This window comes from Mauremys reevesii, linkage group 1 (assembly GCF_016161935.1).
Source record: "Mauremys reevesii isolate NIE-2019 linkage group 1, ASM1616193v1, whole genome shotgun sequence".
Taxonomy (NCBI): domain Eukaryota; kingdom Metazoa; phylum Chordata; order Testudines; family Geoemydidae; genus Mauremys; species Mauremys reevesii.
The window spans coordinates 200913895-200939961 of record NC_052623.1 but is presented as its reverse complement, the minus strand read 5'-3'; the positions used below and the strand labels follow the sequence as shown (position 1 = coordinate 200939961).

Below are 26067 nucleotides of genomic sequence, written 5' to 3'. Positions count from 1 at the left end.
CGTATTCTGGATCTTAAAACTGGCTAGGTTATACAGGAGCTCAAACCTGGCCAAAAATTTAGAGAGCGCTGAGGTGAATTTAGGCAGGCCATGCACTAATAAGGAAGCATTAAATTTTTAAACAGCCTTTCCAAGCCCTGAAGTTTTATTAAGATCAAATGGAATTCCCTCACGAGACAATTAGAATCTTGACACTTCTTGAAGTCCTGTCTCCACAGCTCTATCTGTGAGTCACTGAAATATTCAGGAAAAATAGGGTCAAACTTAGTCCTCAGATAAGCAGGTGTGTAAACTGGCAGAATGATGCAACAGAACAAAATGTGGTTGCTATCAGCCAAGCCTTTTCTACTAAGCAATAATGTTTTTATAATAATAAAGCAAAATACATTAGTAAAAGCAGAAAAGAAAACAGAGAACTTCCCAAATCAGGCTTCAACGGAGTCCCTTTGCCCCGATGTATGGAGCCCAGCCTTCCCAAAAGCACCCTCCCATCTCTACCTGCAAAAAAGACAAATTATAGTCCTGTACAAAGAGATGGAGAAGCTCAGCTACTCACTACTGCAGGAGCTGTTGAGCCAGCATTCTCTCAGGCATTTCAGAAAGCATAATTTTGGGGAGTTCTGTTGTAAAGGGAAAATCCCACAGTGCTATGCTGACAAGATATGGTGAGTGTATGTCCCAGCATTCTCACTGAGTTAGAATCTGGATCTCAGGGCAGCAGCACTGGTTTACCATTCAAGGCAGAGCAGGCTGTTGTAGATCAGGACAGCAAGGATATTTGAGGCATCAGATTTGTAATGACTGGATAGTGAGGTGATGGGCATTTCCCAGCATGCCTCAGGCAGCAAAATCCCTAGCTAGCTCAGGAGAACCACATAAGGAAAAGCTGTCCCTAACACGGTTTTCACATTCTATCATTGCTACCAGGAGTTTGTGGGGAAAAGATCAGAGAAGGTAAATTACCTGGGAAATAAACTGTTCTGAGAGTAGCTGATGCTGCATAGTGGATGGGTCACTCAATTCCTCAGTGTATTTCTCTCCCAAAATAAGGATGCTGAACTCAACCATTTGGTCAGGAACAGGTTTCATCAGCTTCCCATCCTCCTTCTTTATCTCATTGTTGATCTAGGAAAAAAGAAAACAATGGGATTTAGTGACCTGTATGATTTGCTCTTGGGTTATTTTTTATATGAAGATCAATCCTTGGGCCATTCTACGCTATGTGGGTTTTATCTATGCAGAGGGCAGGAAACACACAAGTTTCATATCTGTTTATTGTGTCATTTTGGGGGCAAGTATCCTCACTTTTCTCTCGGTGAAATAGGATGGGATTCAGCTTCTCTAACCAAAGGATCTCATGAGATATGCATGGATATTGGGTGATCTGCAGAGGCCTCTGCAGAACTACCCAATTGTATCTCCTTTGATCTGGGGAGCTGCACTGTAATTTCTGAAGCAACCCTGGTGCCAATGGCTGATGCCTCAGAAGGCTGTGCAGCAGTGGAATTTGCTGGCATTACTGCTGATTCAGGAAGCAAGCAATATCCAATCAAACCTCAACCTAAAATATGCAGGGTCAGCAGGGCAGTGTGCGATGAAGAACAGTTGCCTCTTAGCCATCCTACCTACCAGCCCCAGCCTACAAATTTTTGGTGTTGTAATGTCAGGCTTCCCACAGGGTTCCAGGGGGAACATGCCAGAGGATCAGTGCTCCCTCCCTTTCATGCTCCTCAGCCCAGGTCAACTTAGACTTTAAGGCCAGAAGGGACCATCATGATCACCCAGACTGACCTCCTGCCCATTGCAGGCCACAAGACTTCACCCACTCCTGTAACAAACCCTTAACCTCTGGCTCAGTTACTGAAGTCCTCAAATCGTGGTTTAAGATGTCAAGTTACAGAAAACGCACAGGTTATTCTAATTTAAACCTGCGAGTAACCCATGTCCCATGCTGCAGAAGAAGGTGAAACTCCTCCCCAGCCCCCCACAATCTCTGCCAATTTGACCTGGGGAAAATTCCTTACCAGCCCCAAATATGGGGATAAGTTAGACCTGAGCGTGTGGGCAAGACCTTGCCAGCCAAACACCCGAGAAAGAATTCTCTATAGTAACTCAGAGCTCTCCCTCTCTGGTGTCCCATCACCAGCCATTGGGGATCTTTGCTGCTAGCAGTCGCAGATCAGTGATATACCATTGTAGTCTCATCTTACCATCCCTTCCATAAACGTATTAAGCTCAGTCTTGAAGCTAGTTAGGTTTTTTGCCCCTAGTGCTCCCCTTGGAAGGCTGTTCCAGAACTTCACTCCTATGATGGTTATAAACCTTCCTCTAATTTCAAGACTAAACTTGCTGATGACCAGTTGATATCCACTTGTTCTTGTGTCCACATTGGTACTTATCTTAAATAACTCTTCTCCCTTCCTGGTATTTACACCTCTGATGTATTTATAGAGAGCAATCATATCTCCCTTCAGTCTTCATTTAGTTAGGCTGAACAAGTCAAGCTCTTTGAGTCTCCTCTCCTAAGGTAGGTTTTCCAATCCTCTGATCATCCTCATACCCATCTCTGCACCTGTTCCAGCTTCAATTAATCTTTCTTACACACGGGAGACCAGAACTGCATCTAGATGAGGTTTCACCCAAGCCTTGAATAATGCTACTAACACTTCCCTGTCTCTACCGGAAATACCTCGCTTTATGCATTAGCCTGCTGTGGCTCCCCTCTGCTGACAGAAACAAAATGGAGAATATTGCCTGATATTAAGTGATAATCACCAAGGGGGGATCCAGTGGAGTTGGAGGCTTTTTTGTTTTTTATTTACAAACCTCTGGGATTACTTTTTTTGGGTTTGTATAACTTGAACATCTTTTTCCTGTTATTTAAACTGTTTTTTTCCCAAGGCAGATTAAAATAATAACAGAAAACCAAAAGAGACTTTTGTTTAAACTAAAGAGCAGCCTTTGCTATATCTGACATGAGGAACAGAAACCTTCCCCCACACACCTTCTCCAAAAGCTTCACTGCCATCAGCGAGTGCCTTCTATACTGTTTAGAGCTTGTATTTATTTTTTAGTTCAATTCCCCCCCACCAACCCCTCCTATTCACAGGCTGCTGCTGGTTAAAGAAAAATAGAGGAAGAGAGAGAGAGAGATTTTGTTAACTGGCTTGGGGTGTGTGGCTCCCTAGTGCTCTACAATGTCCTCCCCCAGGGTAACAAAAAGATTGACAACACAGAGGATTTCCCCTCCAGGCAAAACTTTAAATTTACAAAAACAGGAATAAACCTCCCTCTTAGCACAGGGAAAATTCACAAGCTACAACAAAAGATAACCTAACGCATTTCCTTACTATCACTTACTATTTCTGCAATATTAGATGCTTAGTTCAGATATGGCTTAGGGAGATGTATTTTCCCTGCCCTGGTTCCTTACTGACTCCGAGAGAACAAAGGAACCCAAAACAAAAACCTTCCCCCACAGATTTGAAAGTATCTTCTTCCCTTATTGGTCCTTTTGGTCAGGTGCCAACCAGGTTATCTGAGCTTCTTAACCCTTTACAGGTATCTAACTTTAGGTATTCAAGTTTGGAGAGTTTTGCCTTAGATAGATACCAAGGTGATGGATGCTTATAAATGCTACCATGTAAATGAAATCCATCTATTATATAGGGAGTAGGATTTTCAGAAGTACCAGAGTGACTCTGGAGCACAAGTCACATTGTCTTCTATTAGGAATTGTGCTCCTAAGTCATACAGGTGCTTTTGAAAATCTCACCCAGTGTCTAATCCTGCAGTACTAGCAAAACACATATTGACTTCTGGGTTGAGTCCATGTTTAGCATTGTGTAGTAGCTTCGCTATGAACCCTCTGTGACTGGGATAATCTCTTTCTGCAGTGAACTAACTAAACACTTTGCGTAATTCATCCCATTGGTTCAGACATTACCCTCATCAAGGCAGTTCTTTATCAAGTCCCTCCAGTAAATTCTAAGTCCTGCTGACCCTCAGTAATTACTATCTGTTTGAAACTATTGGAAATCCTGTGGCAGGATCAGAAAGGTGAAAGAGAGAGTGAGGCTGGATTAAGAAGCAATGCAAATCAAGGTAATAGCAGTTACGAAGGGCAAATGAAGAACTACTTACACTAGCATCTGAGTCTTCATTCTTGTTGAAGGTATAATCTGATGGACTCTCAATGGAGACCTCATGAGGGGGTGGGACATTGGCAGCTGCATCTAAGAATGAGAAGAAACTTTTTTTTAAATAATACAAACACCTACGCACACTTCCTGCTAGACTGTTCAACACACTAAAATATGTTTGCAATTATTCCTGCTCCCACCATCCTGAGATGGGGTAGAGAAAAAATAAATCAAATATGTTATTCAGGACTACACCAAAATTTGGTCTGCCTAGCAAGGATGTGATAATTTTGAAAGTATAAAATCAAAGATATTATAAAGTGTCCCAAGCCAATTTTAAAATTAGGATCTTTCAAGATGCATGCACGTTAGGCATTGACAGCATCATTATTTGTATTACAGTAGCATCTACAGGACCCAATCAGGATCAGCATGACCTAGATATTAAAGAATCCACGTCTAATTACCAGTCCCAAACCATCAAGTTCCCCAAAGTGAATGTTGCAATACATTTAAAACATCAGTTTATACAAGCACTTAGATGGTAGAGATAAATATAAGCAGATGAGAACAAGACCTCTTGATGTGGTAGCATCAGCAGCTGGAGAAGGTGTTGGAATTCCAGAGCTGAAAAACAAAATCAGAAACTGGATTAAAAATATGAAATTAAGGGTGAGAATGTGAGAGTTAGGTGTTTTTTTTTAAATCTAGTTACGGTTCTATCACCCAGTTTTACCTGAGTATCTATTACCAAATCAAAAGGCCGATTTGCAGAATAAATTCTCTATGTATTACTTTACTGACAACTTCATAAAAAGCAGATTTTACATTTTAATTATCAGCAGCAATTCGGTAATGAGTCACTTGCATCTGCACAACACCTATCACACATCATCTTAGAAAGCTTAGCTACCCAAACCTTGCTTTATATTATGAGCCAGTCCCCCTTGCCTTCCTCAGTCTCATTGTGTATGTTTACACTGCAGCTGGGAGGGGTGAGTCCCAGCACTCCAGTTAGCATGCTAAAGACCAGCAGTGAAAACATTGTGGCATAGGTGGTGGCTTGGACTAGACACCCAAACTTGGACCCAGGGGGTCAGGAAGGCTTGGAATTAGGCGGCTAGCCTGAGCTGCCACGCACGTGGCTATTTTTAACGTGCTAGCTCAAGCAGAGCTAGTTCAAATCTGTTTACCTGCACTGGGAATCATACCTCCCAGCTGCAGTGTAGACGTACCTACTGACTTTAAAGCCGGATTTAGCCAAAGATGAGTGAATAAATATATCAGAAATCAAATTCTGGCCTCAGTTGCACCCGCACAACCACACTACAGTCAGTTATGGTTGCAGGAGTCAAACTGTGCTCATACAGAGATGATGCTGAGTTGCAGCCTCAGCAATATTGCCTGACGAGAATACAACTGTTCTAACTTTCGGAAGAGCAGAACACCCGAAGTTCCCATTGATTTGAAATGGAGGAGCTATGGGTCCTTAGGAGTCCTGAAAATCAAGTGACGTCTTACGTTATTCAGACTTTGAGCCTGATCCTGCAAGATGCAAAGTGCCTCCGGAAAGAAACTAAATTCCCTTCATACCAACTGACTCTATGCCTTTTAATGTCTTTGCAGGAGAAACAAATGAGAACAGCACACAGAGACAATGTGAAGACACCAGCGACAGCCTGTGAGGGTCTGCAAACTTAAAAAAATGCCTCTCACAAGGAAGCTAACACTGTGTGGCTCGGGAAACAGTGTCATGGTCTGCTCTTTTCTACCACAGCTGAGGAAATAAATAGATGATTGAAATAACGTTGCACATTTACTGTAGTTGAGTGCTGTAAAGTTCAAAGATGAAGATGTTGTCTATGCCCACAGGACTTAGAATCTAAGGTCTCAGCTTGCAAGATGAAGAATGCACCATTGATGTCAGGGGGATTTGAGAGTACTCAAAACCTTTCAGGTATAGACATTAGAGCCCAAAGAATGCCAAAACCCAAGAGATGTTGAGCACTAGCCACTCCCACTAAAGTCAATGGGAACAAGAACAAGACACTCAGCACCTCTCCATTTTTGCTCCATTTCATACATCCGTTATACATAAGACTGACAAAAGAGCAAACTTTAGGTAACCCATTGCAGTTAGGGAGCTGGGGTGTGTGTGTGAGGGTTTGGTTTATTTAATGCACCAATAAGTTATACAAATCAGCCAAAGACAGAGAAATTCTGCTGGAGAGACCATGTTTAATTTAAAACACACTGAAGTTTATAACAAAGATCAGAACTGGATTAAAGTCATGCAGCAAAAAGGAAGTTGCTCATATGTCTTCTGTCCCAGTCGTTTGCGGTCAAAATTATGTAAAATTCATCAGTTTCAGCTGAGTTTCATATTCAAATTACTAGCGGGGTTCAAAACCAAAACTTTGGCCAAACATGAAAAACAAAACCACCCCAAACAAAATGAGATGAAAATTTCTCAATGTGAAAGGGAACCAGCAAGTTTGGGTCCAATCCTGCAAGCTGCTGAATCTGTACTGAAACTAATGAGAGTTTAGGGTATGCTCAGCATCTCACAGGAATACAACAATACTTGATTTGCAGGTAAGGAACTTTTTGGGATAAATACAGCAAATCTTTAAGATTGGGCTATAAGCTCTGAAGAGAGCTTCTAATTCAGTGATCAGTTTAGGAAAATCATGAGTGTTTACTGGATTGAAATATTTCTTTCAACTGAAGGGAGAAATCTTATTTCATTGGTTGTAATATTTGTGCCATAAAAAATGAACAACAGGAAGAGTTCATCCTGATATACTTCTAAGACATAAGACGCTACCTGAGACATTTTTTCTTGATCATCTTGCTGTTTACAATTTTCAATTGAAAAAATTCCCTTCAACAAGAACATGCTAAGAGTTCAAATTTGTGAATTTTAATGCATTTTAATGTTTATTTTGAGAACATCCTTCCCCTCCCCCATATTGGTTTTAACCCTAAAGATTCTACGACTTACTTGGGGCTTTATCCTGCAGCCTTTACTCAGGCAAAATTCCCCCTGAAGTCAGTGGTTGTTTTGCCCGAATAAAGACAAAAAATTGGACCTTAGATCACCCCTCAAAGAATGGCAGGACTCTACACTAAGGCCTGGTCTACACTGGGGGGGGCGGTCGATGTAAGATACACAACTTCAGCTACGGGAATAGCATAACTGAAGTCGACATATCTTATTTCGACTTACCTCCTGTCCTCACGGTGCGGGATCGATGGCCGCGGCTCCCCCATCGACTCCGCTTCCGCCTCTTGCCCTGGTGGAGTTCCAGAGTCGACGGGGAGCACGTTTGGGGATCAATTTATCGCGTCTAGATGAAACACGATAAATCGATCCCCAGTAGATTAATCACTACCCGCCGATCCGGCGGATAGTGTGGAAGTACCCTAAGTCCCGATTCCATATAGGCCCTTAATCAGCAAGGTTCTTAAGAACATGAGTAGTACCAGTGAAGTCATTAAGACTCCTCACATCCTTTAAGTTTATGTTAAATATGTATATTGAAGTATTTTGCTAACTTGAGGTCATAATGGACAACTGTAAAACCTGTGATTTTTCTCTATGCCAACCCTCTTCATTGTTCATCCATCTTTCAAACATTTGACAAGGAAAAAATTGAGTTCCGATGAGGTTTTTTTTTTTAAATCAGAACTATAATATACTCTCTAAATTTAGTGGAATCAGAACAATAGTGGGGCTCAAGTAGTTGAAAAAGAATTGGTCTTCTTTGCAGCAGCCTGCCTGGAACACCATTTCCCATTTGTTCTATTTAATACCATTTCCGTGGCTGAGGCATATGCTGCCACTCAACTGGGAATAGTCCTGTGAGTTTGGAGACAATGCTGAAACTTCTCTGTCTCTCTCTCTCACACACACACCCCTGACTAAATGTTTCAAATTATGCATCTATACTCTAACTAAGCTGAACTTTATCAAGATCAAACTTGTCCTTGTTGCCAATACTGCTGACCTTTGGGTCCTGAGAAGCCCCTGGGTCCACTCACACTAATAAAGGAGGAACTAGAAAGTGAAAAATCCTTGGCTTTCTTCCTTTAATTTTTAATGTGTCTAATCCTTTTCCTGGAGAAGATAACTTTGAAAACATAAAACTGATATGAACAGGTTGCTAATGTTAAAAAACACAAGCAGCTGGGCTTCACCTCTGCAGCAGGAGACTGGAATTACCTAAAGATACACACATGCGCACACACAAACATACACGCAATGTTGTAAAATGAGTACATTGAGTTTGCTGTTTATCTCCAGGACTTATCTCACTAAAGCTTCCCAGTATCCTTAGGCCAGCTCTGTGCAGTTGTTGTGATAATGTTAGCCTAGAAAATGTTACGCTTGGGGAGTGGCAAAATAACTGTTTCTCATGTCTGTTCAGTAACATCCAGGCTGTCTTTGGATGGCACTTAAAAAAATCCTGGTTAGAAAAGCAGAAAATATTGATTAAACAAGACTTCAAAATATTTTCCTCAGCAGTAAGCCAATGAGTCTCAGAAAAACCCTCAAAAGTGCAGGTTACTGACATGAGATGCAGTTGTTTATATCTGCTTCCATGTCCTGGTATCTGTCACCTGTTTTCAGCAGCAGGCAGAGGAACCATCCCTGCTAGCTACAAATATAGTAGACATTATCACTGAAGTATCAGAGTGGTAGCCGTGTTAGTCTGGATCTGTAAAAGCAGCAAAGAGTCTTGTGGCACCTTATAGACTAACAGACGTATTGGAGCATGAGCTTTCGTGGGTGAATACCCACTTCGTCAGATGCATTATCACTGAAATTATCATATTATAGAAATATGAAATGTTTAAGGGGATCAAATCAATGCACAGTCCAGAGCTGTGGACACCAGCCAAGAAAGTGAGATGAAGTTTGTTGAAAGTAATATAGTCTGGTGATGAGAGCAGTAAGTACAGTCATTTGTGGATCTGTTGATTTTGACTGGTCTTTACATAAGGAAGAGTTGGACGGATGCCCAGACTAGAGATAACATTTCCTGGTAGTGTAGAAGAGGTGTTACTATAAATAGCCTGCAAGTAACAAAGGCAATGATTAAAGACCAAATGCTCTTGTTCTTAATGTGGACAAAGTCCCAGTTCTACATAATCTATGGATTTTAAAGGACTTAAGGTCAGATAATTTGCAACTTCTTTTTGATACATTTAGAATTTCAAGAAAATAAGTGGCAAGATTCCTGAGATCTGGAAAGCTGCACCTTGTTAGCATACGGAAACTATTCAAACAAAGGCTATAAAATAAGTGATAATTAGAGCTGAAAGAATAATATATCATGTAATTTAGTCAACAAATTTTGCTTCTTTTTCTGTTCATGCAATGTCAATGAACAAACTGTGACTTTCTTAATTGCAATTGATAAATTTGAATCAATTTTGTTTATTTAGTTGCTTCCTATTCTAAATCTGAAATCAGAGCTATCTGGTTTCCTGGTCAAATGCTTCTAATCTATTCAGGTTCTGACTCCCACTGACTTCAAAGGGCATTAGAGCAAGTCCACAATCCGGTTTCTTTCTAAGGCACCTGTCTCTATAGCATCTAAATGTCATATTTCTGATGCAATGTTCACAGAAAGCAAATTTGAAATTAACTTTCCCAAAGTATTGGATGAACTGTGCAAACCAAAAATTCACTTATCACAAGTGTTCAAGATAGTGAAGCTCATACACAAAAATTCATAGAAAGCAAAGACAAAAGTTTTCCATTTCCCACTGAAGCACAATCATGCCAGCATAGATTTAAAATAATATTCTGCTCATCTATAATGCTTTCCAGCCAGTGGTTCTCAAACTGTGGGTCGGGACCACAACGTGGGTCACCACCCCATTTTAGTGGGGTCGCCAGGGCTGGCTTAGACTTGTACTCTTGAGGGCATTCTGCACCAAAAAAAATCAAAATTCTGCTCACAAAATTTTAAAATTCTGAAAATTTTATTTGTCAAATAAATGTGGAGGCTCCAGTATGGCATTGGGGAGCACAGGCCACTGGCTGCACAAAGGTGGCAGATCACTGTGCAGCTTCCCCCGGGACACAGACTCAGCGGCAAGGTTACACCCAACCCTGACACAGCACAAGGACCAGGCCTGCCCCAGAATCATCCCAGGGCCCTGCCCCTCCGTGCCAGGTGCACCAGGTGTGGGCAGGCAGGCTCAGCAAGGCAGGATCCATTGGTGGAGGGATTTAGTGTGGGGGGATCCAAGTTTGGGTTGAGAGGGTTCTGTGTGGGGCAATCTCGGTGTGGGCAGGTCAGTGGGGGATCCAGGTGCAAGGGGGATCCGGGTGCACAGGGGATTGTGGGGTTCTGGGCGCAACAGCAATGGGACTCTGCAGAGGGATCCAGGTGAAGATGGTTGGCGCTCAGCAGGGGTGGGGTGGGGATAGAGCTTGGCAGCGGGGTCTGGGTGTGTGTGGGGGGGGTCAGTGGGGAGTCCAGATGCTGGGGGAGTCAGGCTCAGTGGAGTGGGGATCCAGATGCAGCTGGTTGGGGCTCAGTGGGGTGATCCAGGTGCAGGGGAAGTTGAGCCCATCAGGTGGGGTTTCTGAGTGCAGAGGGGGGGAGGCTCATCAGGAGGGTCTGGGCAGGGCTGGCTTTAGACCGATTCCCCTGAATCGGGCCCCGTGCCTAGGAGGGCCCCGCACCCTAAAGAAGAGCGCCTAACTTAGGCGCCTTTTTAATTTTTACTCACCTGGCGGCACTCCAGGTCTTAAGCAGCACTTCGGCGGCGGGTCCTTCACCCGTTCCGGGTCTTCGGCGGCATTTTGCTGGTGGGTCCTTCAGTACCGCGGAAGACCCGGAGCACCGCCGGATGAGTCATCCCTGCCGGGGCCTCATCGAAACTATTCGAATCAGGCCCCATACTTCCTAATGCCGGCCCCGGGTCTGGGTATGAGGGAGTCTGGATGCCCGGGGGTAGGGCGGAGAGGGGAGCAGCTCACTGTAGCTCCCTCTCCCCGCAGCTGAGGAGTTATGGGTGCAGGAAGTGGGTAGGAGACAGAGGTTGCAGAGCTTCCTGCAACTGGGAGAGAAATCGGGGGGTGAGTTTGACCCAGCCCCAAATTCCGTGCAGGGGAAGAGGAAGTCCCATCCTCCCCAGCCCAGCCGGGACTAGCAGCTGAGCCCGGAACAGGATAGGAGCCACCAGCTGGGTCTTCCCCAGTCCCACCCTCTGCCGCATAGTGATTTACCTCTCTGCCAGCTGCCCTGGGCACCCGAAACATACTGCTGGGGAGGGTCAGATGACCACTCTTGCGGCTTTCCTTTAGTTACCCATCAGAAAGTCATTTTTCTGTGGGGAAGCAAAGAAATTTGTGGGGGGACATAAATTCTGTGCATGCACAGTGGCGCCAGAATTCCCCCAGGAATAGACTTACTGGGGCCCGAGGCTGAAGCCCAAGCCCAAGCCCCACTACCTGGGACCAAAGTCCAAGGGCTTCAGCCCTGGGCAGCGGGGCTCAGGTTATAGGCCTCCTGCCTGCTTTGCCCCACCACCATTCAGGGTGGTGGGGCTCAGGCTTTGCTCCCCACCCCTCCCCCGGGGCAACGGGGCTCGAGCTGGCTCAGGCTTCAGGGTTCCCCGTTCTAGGGTGATGTAGTAATTTTTGTGGTCAGAAGTGGGTCACAATGCAATGAAGTTTGAGAAGCCCTGCTCTAAACCCTTTACAAATCTTAATTAAGCCTCACATCAACCTCTTTTTACATAAAGAAAGCAGGAGCATGGAGAGGTGAAGTGACTTGCATATGGTGACAAGGAAAATCAGTGGCAGAGCAAGGAAATAAGACTATTTTATTACTTTAATCCCCATGATTTACTGGAAGATCATTTTTAGCTAATTTGCTGGAGTTTAAGCTTTTTTTCCTCAAGTGAGACCAAAAAAATGCAGAGAATGCTACAGTATAAACTCTACTTTTATTTTTCAGTGGCCAACATTTCCAAATTGCAATTGCATAAAATTAGGCTTCAAAATGCTTACATAGGCACCTAAATAAAAGTGACTTGTTCTTCCTCTCAGCAGCAGCTTCTTCCAACTCTTGCTGCCACTTCCTCTCAACTCCAAGGAGCATGGGGGCAGATGGAGTCAGCTGCTGCTGAGAGAAAAAAGCAGTTGGCAGGGAGTGGAAGAGGGGACTACACAGTCAGAAGGGGAAGTCTCTGGTTTTCAGGCACAGGGAAGCAACCACAAGGGGAGAAAACAGGAAGAATGTTGGAAGCAGCCATGGCGGGGTAGTAGATGGGGAGGATGGCAGTAGCTCTTATTTGTAAAATGGTCACTGGTGGAAATTTTCAAATGACATCTAGGTACAGAGCCTGATATTTTCAACTACAGAAGTTCCCCAAATTGTAACTCTGACCTTTGTCCCCCTTGGTTAGAAATCATGTTGGTGCAAACCAAAGTTTATACTGGAGCAGCACATCTACACAAGGTGCATGCGCTCATGCAGCTCCACCTATGCAGAAAAGGCCTTTCTCTGTTAAAATATAGCCAATTAAATCTCATTAAACACTAACTGGACAAGTCTCTTTCCAAGACTGGACAATTGATAAAATGAGGACCAAACAGACTCTGTAATGTCAAGATCAACTTCTATAGCAATAACAACCTACTTTATGCTAAATTTTTTAATTCAAGTGCCCGTGACACAGACATGCATATTGACAAGCAGAGATTATTATAATAGGAAATAAATGGTATTGCTACACACACAATTTTCACTCATAACTGGCTGAAAACACAAGTCAGGGTCCAAGTATATCGCTGGTATGACCCTACTGAAATCAATGAAGTAACACCAGAGATGAATTTTGCCCAGTTAACTAATGCAATTTTAGGAATAACGTTAACCAACCACATTGCATATGCAAATTTGTGTTTCCTGATTGATTTGCCAGTACTCAGTACTTATTTCTGGATTCCTAGCTTAAAATGTTAATTTAATAAAAATGGGTACTCGAGAAACTCCTGGCTACAGTGGAGATATTTCCAGATGCTTCTGATGAAGACATTCAGATTGTACATAACAATACATATATTGACTCAGTGTTTTAGTGACCATCAAATGTATATTGCCCTTCATGGTAAATATAGATGCAAATTCTCCTTTACCCTTTTTCAATCATTGGATCAATACATGCTGAAGTTCACCCAAACATGAAAATACTGGAACAAATTCTACATTTAGTTATATTCAAGCAACCCTGTGACTTCAGTGGGAAGAATTTAGGCATTTGTTGGGCCATTGTGAACTTGAGAAAAGAACACATGACAAAAATGTAATTTCTGTTGTCCTACCTGCACGAGTGAAGACCTGGACCAGCATGGCTGAGCATTAAGCAAAATATACAAATATATAATGTATGTATGGAAGGAGCACACAAAGAGAAGTTTAAAATGAAGGATGAGCAACGCTGCACTATGGTGCCTTGGCAGAAATAATTGGTTTCAGACCATATAGTTCTGTTACCTACTTGAACCTAGGCAGCAATAGTAAGGTTCAAAGGCACAGTCCTGGGGGCATCCAAAAGCTGAACTGGGGCTAAAGAAAGCCCTTTGAAGCAAACAGTTCTCATGAAGAGTGTACCCCCAAGATAGGTTCTTTTTCTTTTATGATACATTGTGTATTTATAGATCCCAAACCAGCAAAGCACCTAAACATGTATAGACCCACTGAAGTCATGAGATGCACATACTTGAGTACTTTGCTGGATCCAGACCTCTAGTTAACAGCAAAGCAACACTTTGGATCTGTCATATGATGGTGCATCTGTGATACCATTGATGTCTTTTGTATCATTTTAAAAATAAATGAGTAGTTAAGATTTCTCTCTCTCTCTCTCTCTCTCTGGGTTTTTTTGCTTGTTTGATTGATTTAAGAATAATTATGTGTCCCATGTCCCCAGCTCTCTAATATGAAATAAAATGACCCCAATAGCTCTGTAATGGTCTCCGCTCAGGGTCTGGTTGGGAAGCGTTGCCTAGTGGTCACGGCCACAACCCTGGACTGCCAATGGGGTTGTGCAGAGGGGAGCCCAGGCCCTCCCCCACTACTAGGCTCTGAGCCAGGGCCCTTTTAACTACCAGTAACCTGGCCACCAAGACCATTTAAGGCTGTGCTCCCTGGGCCTCTTCCTCTCATCTCCCCCCTGGAAGATCCCTTAATAGAATTATCACAAATTTTCTGACTCATTTTGAACCTTAATTTTAAAAAGTTAAGAAAAAAATGTGCATATTATGAACAATTAAATATATATGAATGAATGAATGAATGAATGAATGAATGAATGATATGTATATGGCTTATGGTTGTTGCACAAGTTATATATATATTTTACAATTGTTCATAATATGCACTTTTTTCTTTTTAAAATTATGAGGCTCAAAAGGAGTCCAAAAATTTTTGATCATTCTATTAAGGGTTGCTGATCTAGACAGCAAAAAAGCTGAACGAACCACTAAAAATAAAAATACTTTCACATAAAAGAAAATAAACAATAATATTTGAAAAGAACAAAAGTTCCCATCCGAGTTTCAATTTGGAAGGATTACATATTTTTGTGATGGTGTATGGGATTTAACCATGGGACTTCCCATTAATAAAGGTAGGAGTCATGCAGCTAAACACAGGGAAACAGCAATGGTGGAGTGTTAATGTTGAAAGGACTTGGGCATTTTTACACCATGGTTACATGATTGGGTGGACTCAAGTCCTATTTATTCTACAGCGTGAACCATTGCTACCGCCATTGATGGTTAATCTTACATGACTGCAAGCGGTAGTTTTACTGGAACCAACTTTCATCCTGGCATTACATAACTGTGTGTAATGCCAGACTGCGAGCTATTCCTGGAAATAAGTTATGCAACAACCATAAGCTACCTTTTCGGTTGGCTCCACTAAACTACCCAAGCACTTAACTTGCTGAAACCAGTTTTTTTTCTACTCATATACCCTCACTTTTTTTTTTTTTTTGCAACTACAGGAGATTATACAAGGTGTCTTAGGAAATTTAGTAAACTTCAATTTTACAGCTTTGTTTAAAATTTTCTATTAAAGTATATTTTTTATTATTATTGAATGCTGTTGGAGTTAGACTTGTAGAAGATATTACTGTAGGATTAATGAGATTCTGATTTGAGCTCCATTTTTCTCCCAAAACATAAACATGAATGTAAAGCCACAAACACAGGAGCATTTTTTTTTAGTGGAGGGAAGATTGATCAAAATTCACAAAAATATAATACTGTTTTAGTTTCTTGTCCCCAGAACAATGCTTTGGAAGTCACAATCAGAAGAACAGAAACCAATAGAAAACCTCCTTACATTCTTTGCCATGAGTAAAAAAGACCAGATTGAAATTCTGGGGTCAATTCCCTGCTATGCTACAGATTTCCTATGTGACCCCAGGCAAGCCGCTTAATGTCTCAGCTTCCCATCTGTAAAATGGGGATAATAGTATTTCCCAAACTCAGAGGTGTTGTGAGATTAAAGACTGCAAGATGCTCTGATACAACAGTAATGAAGGCCATGTAAGTATCAAGACAGATAGAGTCTGGGGTTAGGAAGGAATGTTCCCCCGGGCCCCAGGTTATATTGGCAGAGATGCTGGGGGGTTTCGCCTTCCTCTGCAGCATGGGGCACTGGTGAATTGCAGGTTTAAACTAGAGTAAATGGTGAATTCTCTGTAACTTGAAATCTTTAAACTATGATTTGAGAACTTGAGTAACTTAGCCAGAGGTTAGGGAGTCTATTACAGGAGGGAGTGGGTGAGGTTCTGTGACCTGCAATATGCAGGAGGTCAGACTAGATGATCATGATGGTCTCTTCTGCCCTTGAAGTCTATGAAGTTATGAGATCCTGGAGTAAAATAGAGCCAGGCACACTGAGCAGTTTATTAAAATACAGGATACTTGTTACACCACAGACCTTCAACCTAGACTACCCAGGTTGGTAAAGGAAGTGCACAGCCTATTCCTATACCAAAGATGATGTACATGGTGGGAGTGGGAGAGACAGTCATACAGGTTACAGAAGATGTCAGCCTGTCTGCTTCCCTTCTCCCCCCAGCCAAGAACAAAGTCCTATCAAAAGTCAACAGGGGGAATACCACCACTTCTTTTCCCCAAAGCTTCACGCAAAACGAGGTGCTGCTTATGTCATAATGGCAGGAACCTGCATCCAAAAATCAAGCACACAAGGCAAGAAACCAACCAAGCAAGCAAACCTCAGAGATATCCTGACACACATGTCTGCCCAGAAACAGACTTAACACAGCAAATATACATTTGTATCACAATGCAGGGACTTAGCAATATGATCCAGTAAAACTACATAGTGAACGCTCAATGGCTGCTCTGTAGGTTTACACTAGGTACACCTGACCTGAGGCGGGTTACTGGCCCCCCTATATGTATGAAAGTTAACTCAAAACATCTGCTGAGCCTGGAATCAATAGAAATGTGTGACAATAGCCAACAACACTGGGGCTGGTACCTCAGCCACAGCACAAGACCTTTGAGCAGAAAACATTATGGATAGGGCCCTTCCAAATTCACAATCCATTTTGGTCCCTTTCAAGGTCATAGGATTTTAAAAATTGTAAATTTCATGATTTCAGCTATTTAAATCTGAAATTTCATGGTATTGTAACTGTAGGAGTCCTGACCCAAAAGGGAGTTGTGGGGGAGGGTGGTCACAAGGTTATTGTAGGGGGTGTTGTGGTATTGCTACACTTACTTCTGCGCTGCTGCTGGTGGCAGCACTGCCTTGAGAGCTGGACAGCTAGAGAGTGGTGGCTGCAGGCCAGGAACCAAGCTCTGAAGGCAGCTCCACCGCCAGCAGCAGCGCAGAAGTAACGATGGCATGGTATGGTATTTCCACCCTTATTTCTATGCTGCTGCTGGCAGGGAGCTGCCTTCAGATCTGGGCGCCCGGCCAAGAGCTGCCGCTCTCCAGCCGCCCAGCTCTGATGGCAGCGCAGAAGGGTGGCAATACCACTATCCCCCCTAAAATAACCTTGCAACCCCCTTTGGGTCAGCACTCCCAATTTGAGAAACATCGGTCTCCCCCATGAAATCTGAAAGCACACGTTTCATAGGGGGAGACGAGATTTCATGGTCCGCAACGCGTTTTTCTTGGCCATGAATTTGGTAGGACCCTAGTTATGCACAAAGGATTTGCACAGAACAACAGTTCCCCTCCGCAGGCAAGATGGAGTCTGCCTGCTGACTACTTCTGAAGGCTGGAGAGGGCTGGGGAATCTGCTCTTCCTAAAGGACCACTAAGGACTCCTAAGATAACCACTTAGCTCCTTATGTGCAGAAGTCATCAAGAGAGCCAGCCAGCTTGTGCCTTCAGTGGGAGACATCAGTGGAGGCATCCCATTTGTCTCTGCAGTGGGAAGTGATCAGCTCTTGTTAGATGCTTATGGGAGCTGGATACAATGCTATCCTGCCTCTTCATCTGAGTGTCCACATCAAATGTCAGGGAGTGTCCAGGCTAAATCATGGCCCACTTTTCATAGGTCAACAGCAAAAGCCATTTTTTGTCTTGTGACCAACTGAAACCCAACCAACATTGGTTGAAAATATCTACATGATTAATACAATACAATATAATAGACATATGGAGAATGTGAAGAGAAATTGTGTGTTTTGAGATGGGATTGAATCACAAACCCCATTCCTAATTCCGGGGTTTTGTGTATTTTGAATATACTGAAGTACATTATAGTGAATCTCTTCCTGCTGACACCTGGTCCACAACAAATCTGTCTAAGACAAATTCCAAACGCAAATTCAAACATGTTCCCCTTCACGTTATCACCTAGTACAGTGGTTCCCAAACTTGTTCCACCGCTTGTGCAGGGAAAGCCCCTGGCGGGCCAGGCCGGTTTGTGTACCTGCTGCGTCCGCAGGTTCGGCCGATCGCGGCCCCCAGTGGCTGCGGTTTGCTGTTCCAGGCCAACGGGAGCTGCTGGAAGCAGCGACCAGTGTGTCCCTCAGCCCGTGCGGCTTCCAGCAGCTCCCATTGGCCTGGAGCAGTGAACCGCGGCCACTGGGAGCCACGATCAGCCAAACCTGCTGGCGCAGCAGGTAAACAAACCGGCCCAGGCCACCAGGGGCTTTCCCTACACAAGCGGTGGAACAAGTTTGGGAACCACTGACCTAATAGTTAGTTGACTTAATTCTTACATCACATTTTTGTTCTGCCAGACTACGTTTCAATACATTGCATCATCTCCAAATGCAAAGTAAACTACAAATTTGAGGGAGGGGTGGAATGTTGTAGAGTTAAAATGTTAAAAAAAGAAAGTTAAATGAAGAAAGTGCAAAAGGAGAACACTCCACTGATTCCAATACGAGACATGAGAAAGCCAACTCTAATTTTCTGCTGTGAACAGCCTCAAAGTAAAAAGAACAGGAGTACTTGTGGCACCTTAGAGACTGACAAATGTATTTGAGCATAAGCTTTCGTGGGCTACAGCCCACTTCATCACGTGCATGCAGTGGAAAATACAGTAGGAAGATTATATATATATATATATATATATATATATATATATATATATATATATATATATATATACACACACACACACATACACACACACACACACAGAGAACATGAAACAATGGGTGTTACCATACACACTATAGCGAGAGTGATCAGTTCAGGTGAGCTATTACCAGCAGGAGAGAAAAAAAGCTTTTTGTAGTGGTAATCAAAATGGCCCATTTCCAGCAGTTGACAAGAAGGTGTGAGGAGCAGTACGGGGGGGGGGGGGAAATAAACATGGGGAAATAGTTTTACTTTGTGTAATGGCCCATCCACTCCCAGTCTTTATTCAAGCCTAATTTAATGGTGTCCAGTTTGCAAATTAATTCCAATTCAGCAGTCTCTCATTGGAGTCTGTTTTTGGAGTTTTTTGTTGTAATATTGTGACTTTTAGGTCTGTAATCGAGTGGCCAGGGAGATTGAAGTATTCTCCAACTGGTTTTTGAATGTTATAATTCTTGACGTCTGATTTGTGTCCATCTATTCTCAGAGTAATTTACACTGGGTTGACTGCAACATGTTTAGTACACCTACTTTAAAAGAGACACAGTAAATCCATCTGATGCGCTCAATTGTATTAGCTAGCCAGCTGGTTATCAGTCTCCTTTACAATACCTGTGTTACTTAAGGCAGCTGTTAGTGTAAAGTTCACATTAAACAAAACATTACACACTCCTTTCTGCCCTCAGCAACAAGCAGTGTGAGGCAGAAGTCATCACCGTGCATGGATTTGTGTATCCCAGGGCAGCATTTAACCCTATTTCATTAGTAGTTATTTCTAGTCCTGTCACATTTCTCTGCATTTAGTACAGTTTTGTAGAGCAATTATTACGAAGAGATTTTTAATTTCTTTTAAATCAAACCTTCCCATGCAGATTATTTTTCCCTAAAACTTCCAACCTTCAAATTGAGACAAATCCTATTACCTGATTCTGAGCTCTTTCACGCAAGTGTAAATCAGAAGTAATTCCATTAACATAAGAGCTACATTGGGATAAAACTGATGTCAGTGAGAGAAGAATCAGGCCCACAAAGTTTAAGATGCCTCAAATAAATTAAATTGGCCAGAATATTTGTTTTACAAAAATGAAATCTTCAGTGGCACAAGGGAAAGCAGGATGGCAAGCAAATTCTGAACAGATGTACAGCTCCTGAAACATCACTGAAGTCAGTTAATTTTTATGCGGTGTATGTCAGAGCAGCCAAGTACGCCGGGGGGGGGGGTGTCTTTGAATGTAGAGACTTTCGCTTTTAGTTTAAGTCCTGCCATTATATTCACCTCTGTGTTATTACATTTTTATGTGTGATATTGTGGTTATGCCATCTTTATGAGAACAATTACCTTGGTTTTTTAAAAAGTCTTTTCAGTGACTCATTTCCCCATCATGTGCACTATTTATATTTACCATAAAAATGTCATTAGCATTACAAAGAATTTTAAGTGAGAGATCCCCCCATTAAAATCAACGGAAGCCATGCAGCTAATTTCTCTGTAATAACATACTTAGAGCACACCTCTTATGGCATTTTAAACATATATAAAAATATTCAACAGAACGTTAATGGATCCAATTTTCAAGGGTGCCCAGAGCCATCTCTAGAGTTTCAAGTCTCCCAACACGAAGGGCTCACCAAGTACAAATTGGCTGGGTCACTGGCCAGAGTACTATGCTACAAAAACAGGCCACACTGACATGGCTCATTCCCCAGTTCAGATCCCGCACTAATCTCTTCACCTCTCTGGTAAAGACTGTACATTTGCCTGGCTGGACACAACTAAGTATTGTGCTCATTCAAGCAAAAATACAGGCCCTTTACTAGGCAGGCTGAGATGCTCTGAGCATGCCAACCATGCTGGGACACTCTGCCTGTTGCTTTCACAAGTGACCCCCATACTACTTAAGTCCTTCTGAATCCTCTGCACTAGGGCGAATTTCACCCTTTATCACTTAAGACTAACAACAAAATCTGCAGTGTGTACACTAAATTAAGCAGGGTCTGGCCACAAGCTTCAAAAAGTAAAAATGACTTACCCACAGGACCAATCGCTGCAGGCACTGGCGAGAAACCAGAACGAGAGAAAGAGTTACAAAATGTCACGACTCAGCTTTATAGCTGTTACCAGATAGTATAAAGCTCAGGGCAGTGTAAATACTCACCCGTCCATTGCTTCTTTCATATAGGACAGTTTCTGGGGGAAAAAAGAATATTCCAAGTAAGTTGAGGGAAGAATTAAAATGGAATTTATTTAATATCCAAAAATTTTCTCCCAGAAATATTTTAACATCGATAACATAGACAGCAAGTTGTATATTTATTATTAAAGCAACTGATGAAAATAAACTGGCTAAATTTTTCAAGAGTTAATAGGGATTTTGGGTGCTCAACTTGAATCACCTTAAAGGGCACTGATTTTCAGATATATGGTCAGTGCTTTCTGAAAATCATGACCTTTTAAGCACTCTCAAGGACACAAAATTACTAGTCACTTTTGAAAATCTTGACCGGTATCTTTTCAACAATCTTGTAGGGATTTTTTTTAATATATACACACTGAATATGACGAAAGTGAATCCAAAACAACACACATTAGATTCAATCTCTGCTAAAGTACATTTATTACAAATAAAAATGATACAGGATCCAAACAAAATACTGTGCACCATCCACGCAAAGGACTGAGGTTTCCCAGCAATGGATTTAAGATGGCTTTACCAATGCTACAGCATGACTACACAGAATGGATCCAATCCGAACTCTAACCAATCCAATCCTAGCTCTATCCCCAATAAGCAGAGCTTAACATGGCACTGAGTAACATGTTGGATACCAGAAATAACATTTTCTAGGTTTTAGCTTTACATTTGTAGGATCTTTCTACTAAATTACTTATTCACAAAAATATTAGGCAGACCAAATCTTTTCTGGTTTTTGTCAGTTTGTTTCACAGCCTTAGCCATTTCTTGTATTTAAATTGTGTTTATGGAATCTTTTAAAGTATCTCTGCGACTTTCTGTCATGCAAACATGAACATTGGTAGTATTTTAAAGGTACAAAACATTTTAAAGATGCAAAATTTGCCATTCTGCGGTTGGTGCAGTACATTAGGAACCTTGTGCAAAGAAAATTGACATTTTACTAATGTCACTATGTACTGATCTGGTACATTTCATGTGTTTAAAAAGAGCCAGGTTTTGAAAAAGAAGAATTATAGTTCAGCCACAAAGACGTGACATCTCTAGAAACAGCTAAGGTAGAGAAAGGTTAGCTAGCTGTTTAAAAAGTCAAGTTGCACTAGGCCATTGCAGCTATTTTGCTCTCCTCCTCCACCCTGCCCTTCATTTCTTCCTAGGGTTCAGAAGCCCTTAAGTGGGACCATCCCTTTAATTCTCTGAGCTAGTGCCGAGGGAGAAGCAGGGTCACAGCTCCCACCTTCACTTCCTGAACCTTTTGTAGCACCATGGAATGGCAGGTGTACACTGAGGAAGTAGTGCACGGGAGAAGCACAGCAGCTGCTAGCAAGGACAGCTTATACACTGCACCATGCCTCCCCATCGCACCTACATAACTAATGCTAACTTCCTATTCCTACATGGACCATGTGTGCACGCTGTGATGTGGGGAGATGGTCTGAGATCAGATGACTCCGAACACTAATATTTCATAAATTCACAGAAAAAATAATTTTCAGTAGCCTATTAATAATCCCTCTCCCCATTCCAAGTGGCGAGGCAGCAGTTCTGCAGAAAAGAACCTAGGGGTTACAGTGTATGAGAAGCTGGATATGAGTCAGTGTGCCCTTGTTGCCAAGAAGGCTAATGGCATTTTGGGCTGTATAAGTAGGGGTATTGCCAGCAGATAAAGGGACACGATCTTCCTCTCTATTTGGCATTGGTGAGGCCTCATCTGGAGTACTGTGTCCAGGTTTGGGCCCCACACTACAAGAAGGATGTGGAAAAATTGGAAAGAGTCCAGCGGAGGGCAACAAAAATTATTAAGGGGCTGGAGCACATGACTTATGAGGAGAGGCTGAGGGCTTATTTAGTCTGCAAAGAGAAGAATGAGGGGGGGATTTGATAGCTGCTTTCAACCACCTGAAAGGGGGTTCCAAAGAGGATGGATCTAGACTGTTCTCAGTGGTACCAGGTGACAGAACAAGGAGTAATGGTCTCAAGTTGCAGTGGGGGAGGTTTAGGAATGGGTTCCCTAGGGAGGTGGTGGAATTTCTTTCCTTAGAGGTTTTTAAGGTCAGGCTTGACAAAGCCCTGGCTGGGATGATTTAGTTGGAGACTGGTGCTGCTTTGAGCAGGGGGTTGGACTAGATGACCTCCTGAGGTCCCTTCCAACCCTGACATTCTATTATTCTACGATTCTCTGATTTAATCGTTTATTATAAGGTGACACATGAATGCTGTATCGCAAAAATGTATTTTACCAAAATGCTTCTCTCTTTAGATCACTTGAACAGCTGACCTGGTCAAGGCCAGCAGGCTTAAAATAATACCTACCAGCAGTATTTTGATGTGATGGCACATGTACTATATGCTGTCACTCTGGATAGAGCAGATTATGTGCACCCACACACACACACACACACTCTCTCTCTCTCTCTCTTTCTGATACAGGACTGTAAACAGTTGGCTTTCCCAACCTGCTCTAAAACATATTGCGTAGAGTCAAACACTCAACCCTCTCCTGTGATATGGCTTTATGAACAAAACATTTAGGGATAAGATAATGAAGATTAGTGCAAGCCCTCTCCACCCCCTCCCCATGCCCCCAAAGCTTAGCTGCTTACAGCAGCGTTTTTCAATCGGGCTCTGCGGACCCCTCAGGGTCCACAGACTATGTCTAAGGGGTCCACGAAAGATTGTCATTACCATAGAACAATGGTTTTCAACCTGTGATCTGCAGACCTCTGAGGGTCCAGAGCTTATGTCTAAGATTTCCAAAGGGGTCCGCACGTCCATTTGCATCTGAAGAAGTAAGGTTTTTTACCCACAAAAGCTTAATAAATCTGTTAGTCTTTAAGCTGACACCAGACTCCTTGTTACTTCTATTTGAAAATTTTTAGGGTTCTGCAAATGAAAAAAGGTTGAAAACCATTGGTGTAGAGAGAATGCCCAGCCCCATCCTATATCTTTGCTCCCTTTAATTTCTCTAGAAAGCCACTCACACTCCTCTTATATCCAGGTGGGGAAACAAGCCCCCTGCCTCAGTGAGTCAGCAGAACCCACTTAACTCTTTCCCAGCAGGATCAACACATGCTAACAAGGCAAAGCATTTCAGAAAACCACTGCCAGTATGGTCAACACCCAACCCAATTGTGCAGCTAACACGCTGTTTAAGACACTATATGTGTTTTCTAAATTAGAACAGTAAATAACTGCATCATGTCAGATACCACTGTGTAGTAACTACTGGCAAATGATGACTTTTTAATAGTAATCTCTCAGTAGTTTTTCTGGGCTTGCCATTTCAAAAATCTTTTCTTCTTTACAAAATATAAATCATCATTAACGGCTCATAAATGTCAAAATCTAAAATTAGAAGCATACCGTGCTGTCCCCCACCTTCATGTTTACATTTTAAAATGTAATTTAAAGCCATTGACCTCTCATTCAGTTTTGTAGCAAACTTGTGGAGCTTAATACTGCATGATTGGCTTTAAACTGGAATCTCAGTATGAAGCAGCTGGATTAGCCCTTAATCCACCCTTGGTTAGGAGACCCACAGTAATACATACGGGAATATCGTCGTGTCATTACAAAGACATCTGCATATCTACATTTTTATTATAGAATACAGGCATTAAATAATTATTTTGGATCTGATCTTGTGGTCCTTATTTGGGCAAACCCTCCATTAGCTTCAATGGGAGGTTTGCCCAAGTAAGGATTGTAGATTGATGGCCTTAAATTAGGCTATAATATGCTCTGGATGGCTATTGTAAAAATAATAGATTGACCCGGTCAATAAATGAGTGTATTCACTAATACATAAATTTTAAAATTAGTGAGTTCTACTCACGGAGTTTATTACTACACTTCTAGCACATCTACAAAAAAAAAAAGCCTACATATTGCCTGTGTGGAGATCATTGATACCTTGCGACATTAAGGAGATAGATAAAATCTGAGATTTGATTGTAAATCCTAAGAAGAAATGACCTTCCAAATGATATATGGCCCAACCTTCAGCTCCTAAAAACCCATGGAAAGTTCAAGTACATTACTTCACACAGTCATTTTGAAGGTCCACACATTATGTACAGAAAGTAAAGCGTATCAAAGGGCCAAGAAAAATTGGTTGTAACAAAGATTATTGTCTCCTTAAGGGCAAGCAGAACACTTATGATGTTTGGAATACTTTGGGGAGGGGTAGTCTTTTAAAACAGAGATTAGCAAAGGAGAGTGATCTCTTAATACAGGTTTTACAGGGTATAACAGGGGTGGGCAAACTACGGCCCGTGGGCTGGATCCAGCTCACCAGCCATTTTAAGCAGCCCTCGACCTCCCACTGGGGAGGAGGGTCTGGGGTTTGCCCCGCTCTGGTGCTCCAGCTAGGGAGCAGGGTCGGGGGCTGCTCCACATGGCTCCCGGAAGCAGTGGCATGGCCCCCCTCCGGTTCCTACACACTCCAATGGCCCCCTCCAGCGCTCCAATGGGAGTTGCAGGGGCAGTGCCTGCGGGCAGGCCAGCGCAAAGAGCTGCCTGGCCGTGCCTCCTCATAGGAGCTGGAGAAGGGACATGCCGCTGCTTCCAGGAGCCGCTTGAGGTAAGCGCTGCCCAAAGCCTGCACTCCTGAGCCTCTCTCCACACCCCATTTACCCCAGCCCTGATCCCCCTCCTGCCCTCCAACCCCTCAATCCCAACTCAGAGCACTGTCCTGCACCCCAAACCCTTCATCCCCAGCCCCACCCCTGTGCCTGCACCCCCAATTGGAGCCTGCACCCCTTCACGCATCCCAACCCCCTGCCCCAGCCCTGATCCCCCTTGCCCTCAGAACCCCTTGGTCCCAGCCTGGAGCACGCTCTCACACTGCAAAATCCTCATCCCCAGCCCCACCCCAGAGCCCGCACCCCCAGATGGAGCCCTCACCCCCTGAACTCCTCATTTCTGGCCCCACCCTGAAACTCGCACCCCCAATCAGAGTCCTCACCCCCTCCCACACCTCAATCCCAATTTCGTGAGCATTCATGGCCCACCATACAATTTCTATTCCCAGATGTGGCCCACAGGCCAAAAAGTTTGCCAATCCCTGGTGTATAAGGTAATGAGCATCTTGTATTTCTAGGGACCAGTTCTGCA

The 26067-nt window shown here is 42.9% G+C and overlaps 1 protein-coding gene across 1 annotated transcript in view; it reads right to left on the bottom strand.

Moving 5' to 3' along the window:
• The window catches only part of IMPG2 (interphotoreceptor matrix proteoglycan 2), a 106454-nt gene that overhangs the window by 39896 nt on the left and 40491 nt on the right, over window positions 1-26067 (bottom strand). Inside the window, exons 4-8 of the mRNA XM_039534329.1 lie at window positions 20917-20948; window positions 20791-20814; window positions 4720-4769; window positions 4144-4235; window positions 964-1125 (exon numbers count right to left, since the gene is read on the bottom strand). Coding sequence (XP_039390263.1) covers window positions 964-1125; window positions 4144-4235; window positions 4720-4769; window positions 20791-20814; window positions 20917-20948 — 360 coding nt within the window. The remainder of the gene's footprint in view (window positions 1-963; window positions 1126-4143; window positions 4236-4719; window positions 4770-20790; window positions 20815-20916; window positions 20949-26067) is intronic.